The 5,000-nt window shown below is 42.0% G+C and overlaps 1 protein-coding gene across 1 annotated transcript in view; it reads right to left on the bottom strand.

The window, feature by feature from the left end:
* The window catches only part of LOC119576324 (CD82 antigen-like), a 34,508-nt gene that overhangs the window by 1,483 nt on the left and 28,025 nt on the right, over window positions 1-5,000 (bottom strand). The window contains exons 4-7 of the mRNA XM_037923946.1: window positions 1,400-1,474; window positions 1,156-1,224; window positions 729-857; window positions 1-531 (exon numbers count right to left, since the gene is read on the bottom strand). The exon at window positions 1-531 is cut by the window's left edge and continues 1,483 nt beyond it. Of these exons, the coding sequence (XP_037779874.1) occupies window positions 328-531; window positions 729-857; window positions 1,156-1,224; window positions 1,400-1,474 (477 nt within the window). The 3' untranslated portion in view covers window positions 1-327. The remainder of the gene's footprint in view (window positions 532-728; window positions 858-1,155; window positions 1,225-1,399; window positions 1,475-5,000) is intronic.

The following is a 5,000-nucleotide window of genomic DNA, read 5'->3' as shown; positions in this document are numbered from 1 at the left end:
TAGCTATTGTGAACAAGGAAACGTTTACAACGTTTTCAGTTTTTAACAATTAAATTTTAAATAACAACAATTTAAAAATAATTTTGTATTGGAATAAATAAAGAGATATAAAATCGTTATAATTCCTCCAAATAGATAGATATATGCGGAGATGAATTTAAAATATTCAAATACAGAAAGGGCCAGGTGAAGAATTGTCAAATGAAGGTCGAAAGTGATAGCTACAGCCTTACTTCCCACGGAGTTTCACAACCAGGAAAAGCTGGGAGATGGAACACAGGCGACAAACATCCGAGTTCACCATATGAGTTCATGGTGGTCGACGGCTCACAGGGAGTACGCCGACTTCTCGTCGTGGAGGCGCCGCTTGGAGGAGGTCCTCTTGTAGCCCGACTTGTCCTTGAGCTTGTGGATGATGTGGATGCAGAGAATCACGCACATCAGCTGGAGGCCCCCGAGACCCGCCAGGACAGAGCACCAGACAGCTTTGTTATCGTCCAGCCAATATTTGAGTGGGGCGCCACATCCAGTCTGTGGCAATGCAGTTAAAAAAGTCACCTCTTACACAGATAAGGGCATGTATTTCATTACATCGCTGACCACGTATCCTTAGTTTTTCTTATGCATTATGATTATGAATGTCGCTATACAAAACATCTTGAATCCTTAGTTGTAATGTGATATTAGACACTTGAAGAAACAACGAAGTTGAAAAAACAATGAGTCACCTGCTTAAGCTGCTGGGCATTGGTGAAGGCATCGACATCCGTCTCCGATGCACCATCATAACATGAATTGCTGAGAGGGTAGTTAGTGTAGGCAAACTCCTTGGGTCCATAAAATCCGCAGCAGTTGAACTGAAAATAAGTGAAAATTACACTTTGTAAAAAGTCGCAGGATAAAAAATATCTCTAAATCAAAATCTGCATTCACATTAACCTTGTATATACAGTAATACACATGCAATGTTTTCAATATAATTCTTAATATTATTACTGTATGCTATTGTTGCAGGGTTATATATCACTTTTACATGATGATTCTTAGTGAATATCTTCTGTTTAAATTAACACTATTTATTTATCTAGTAATCTACCCGAACAGGTTAGAGACTATGTCGAATAAAGTCGCTTAATAATCATAAGAAACACTTACTTTATTCTGGACAATGTTGCGTGTCCCCTGGTTGACCTCAGCCCAACCGTTCAGGAGTACCATTTCCAGCTGTAAATCAAATATCAGTCTTAATCAAATATTGCTTCTGACAAAGAGCTTCATCCAAGCATCCTTAACAACAAAGGTGTGTAGATATGTATGCCATTCTTATATCACGCTTTCTAAGTATTTTTCTCTCTGTTCTTCCACTATGGCTCGTGCACGTCCTTGCCGAAGAACTTGCCTTGGTGTCGAGGATGCTGAGCGCGATGAGGCCCCCGATCTCCGTGGCGATGGCCAGGACGAGTGCAATCAGGTACTGCAAAATCGAAAGGGGATCACTTATTCTGGAAACGCCTTCGTTAAAACCGTCTTGTACTTCACGTTTCACGGGCTAAGTAAAGGGCCAATCACGCGTGGCCAAATGCCCATGTACTTTCTACAGTCTACACGCACATTGTGTACTCTCTTCAAATTGACGAAAATGTCTCGAGAGCCATTTAATCTGTACTAAATTAAGCTAAATTAAGATCTCTGGTGCGAATATAGAACATGCGAAGAGATAGGGGAATAACGTTTTAATTTTTCATTAAAATATACTTAATCATAGTAAGACAATACCAGGTATAAAGAGCTTCTCTAATTATGACTAAGATCATAACAGAGGCTGACAGCACCGTTTCTGAAACCAGACTCAAAGCCTGCACATTTTTCGCCGAAAGTGAGTATCTATAGTCTATTATAGTCTTCGAAATGTATTAGACATTATTGGGCAATTATAATACCATAAAACCACAGCCCACGAAGAATTTGCGAACGACTTTCTGTTGTTTACAAATACATGTGCAGACTGAGGCTGTGGGATAGGCTGTGCTTGGTGCGAAAATAGGTTGTAGATTGCAAGGTCTATATAAGTACTTATATAGACCCTGGTAGATTGTAAAAAGTACGCAAATACTCGCCTTCGCGACAGAGCCCCTTAAGACGCTGTTAGATGCTGAAATACTAGTTAGTGTTGTGTTTGAACAAACATTTACACTTCAGTGTGCACTGCTACACTATCAGTGAGCAATCGCATGCTCAGGATGTGGTATGAAATAAGATAAGAGACAAATCAACTGGAAAAATAATTAACGTTACACTCTGATATTGTTTTTATAACTGTTTCGTCATACTATGAAAGGCCTGAGGCACTGCCGACAACTCCGATCACATTGACTGCGAAACACGTAACGAGCGACGAAATACCGATCACACTTTCTAAAGCACAACTCTAAGTCATCGGAGCGATTGGTGTGTAATATCTGAAAACAATAAACCGAGATTATGGTGCGGCCGCCGTGACGTGTTCGGGCGGTCGGCTGGAGGCGCGTCGGGCGGTCGCAGCGAAAACTCCGCCACTTTCACTCTCGGCGCCGCGGCGGCTCCCAGCTCGGCTGACCCGCGCTTCTCTCTCGTGGGTCATCCGGTAATGCTGTTCCGCCATTCAACACAACCTTAAACAGGAGGCTCCTCCTTTAGTTCATTAACGCCACACGCATACATGTTGACAAATACAAATAACTCGCATTGCATTTTTGTTCAACAATTGATATACCACCCAAGTCTCACTGAATATTCTATGCTGTAGTCGAAAGGATGTGTATCCAGCAGAAGAGACTTAGGTGTATAATATATCTTTCACAAGAAAATAAATCAATTACCGAAGAAAGCTTCGACGAGAGGTTGCTGCCGCGAAAGGCGTCACTGCGGTGGTAAACAAACTCACACGCTATATCATGTTTACTGTCGTTCTTTAATTTTCAAGCACAAGATTTCCCATTGTTGCTTCTCTATCTATGTGTTCTCAGCATGTCTGTCTACATACCTAATTATCAACAAATCGACGAATCAGACAGAGAAAAGGCTCAGCCCCACTTCCAGTGCGATGCGACGGGTGCGAGCGTCATCGCAGATTAAACATGAATTCCCTCCGCGCGACCGTCTCCTCTTCCCCCGACTCCGGCGCCCGTTCTTGGGGCGCACACGACTGGCGATGGCTGTTACTCCACACAGCTGAAATTCCCGCCTGTTAAGGCATGTAGACCAGGGCGAGCAAGCGGCGCAGTGTGCATGACATATGGCGGAGCGGAGAACCACGTGCGTCCGCCGGTTACGCACGACGGTTCGTGCGACGGAAGCCGCGGGCCTAATGCCTAATGAGGTCGCGCCGCTTGCTGCTGCCCGGAGGTGCAATAACGTGTAAAATAATATACCTCGAATCAAGTGTTTAACACTTGGAAATTATGGAATCTACATCTTGAAATCAGCCGGAGAGAGAGAGAACGCGATTACAGTTCGTTACGTAAACAAGTTGAAGCAGAAAGGCACGGAGGACTTAATCAATAAATATAGATACTATATTTATTTCATCATATATATATATTGATATATAATATATATATCAATACATTAATATATAAATAATATAATTATATATATATATATTATGATATATATTAAATAATATATATATTATATATATATATATATATAATATAATATATATATATATATATAATATATAATATATATATATATATATATATATATATATAATAATGTAATTGTGTTGTTAGTATATGTGTTGTGATGTGTGTGTGATTGTTGTGTAGTTGTTGTGTGTATGTATGTTGTGTTGTTGTGTTGTGATGAGTGATGATGATGAGTGAGTGATATAGTGAGAGTAGTGGTGTGAGTGTAGAGTGAGTGTGTGAATGATAGTGAGTGATGATGTGTGGTGTGTGTGTGTGTGTGTGAGTGAGTGAGTGAGTGAGTGAGTGAGTGAGTGGGGGGTGTGTGTGTGTGTGTGTGTGGTGTGGTGAGTGAGTGGAGTGAGTGAGTGAGTGGTGTGAGTGTGTGTGTGTGTGTGTGTGTGAGAGTGAGAGAGTGAGTGAGTGAGTGAGTGAGGTGTGTGTGTGTGTGTGTGTGTGTGTGTGTGTGTGAGTGAGTGAGTGAGTGAGTGAGTGAGTGAGTGAGTGAGTGAGTGAGTGAGTGAGTGTGTGTGTGTGTGTGTGTGGTAGCGATTTTGCCCAAGAACTTAGAGCAGAGCTAAAGCCGCAACGCAGTCAACCTCGGTCTGAGGGGAACGAGTTCCAGCTCCATCGTCCAGCCTCCCTTCACACTTGGCTCGCATCGGGGTATCGCAGACCCCAAGATGAGTTAGGCCGTTCCGCATGGTGTGCATCAAGTGGAGTAGCGATGCATTAAAAAATCAAATATCATTCAGAAAGGGAAAGGGGATGATGGCATCTCAACGGCAAAGGTATCATTGTCAGTTAAGCAGTATATGCCACGTCACCTGAACGATTATTCACGTCATCTGTATCCACCAGAATTGCGCCGTGACGACCGTGGGGATTATGACAAGGGTCTCATAGTCAAAGCAGAAAAGGCCAGCAAATATAATACTTTGGATAATTTAAGATTTATATTTTATGTTTTCTGGACGAATCCACGATAACGTACGACGCCAAACTATGTCGTTGGTTATTATAATAAAGGATGCTAATTTAGATACGCTAAATACATTTCATATAATGCCATTGTCACATCTACTATAGTATAGAAAAAAATCCGACGAGACAACGACAAAAAGAACTGCATTGCGGCCGAATTCCCAGCCAATTGATCCGGTTATACAAGATACGTAAGTGTGGAAAAAATTGGAGATATCTCTTATGCAATTGCAGTTTTACAAACTAAAACGTTAGGGCGACGTCCATATGGCAAGGGGGCAGTTGCTCCCCCCCACCCCCTGTAGATCCGCCACTGCGAAGGAGACATCACCGTTACAGGTGTTTGGG

The sequence above is a fragment of the Penaeus monodon genome, chromosome 8 (assembly GCF_015228065.2).
Source record: "Penaeus monodon isolate SGIC_2016 chromosome 8, NSTDA_Pmon_1, whole genome shotgun sequence".
Taxonomy (NCBI): Eukaryota; Metazoa; Arthropoda; class Malacostraca; order Decapoda; family Penaeidae; genus Penaeus; species Penaeus monodon.
The sequence above is the reverse complement of the archived record's forward strand: the minus strand, read 5'-3'. Positions and strand labels throughout refer to the sequence as shown.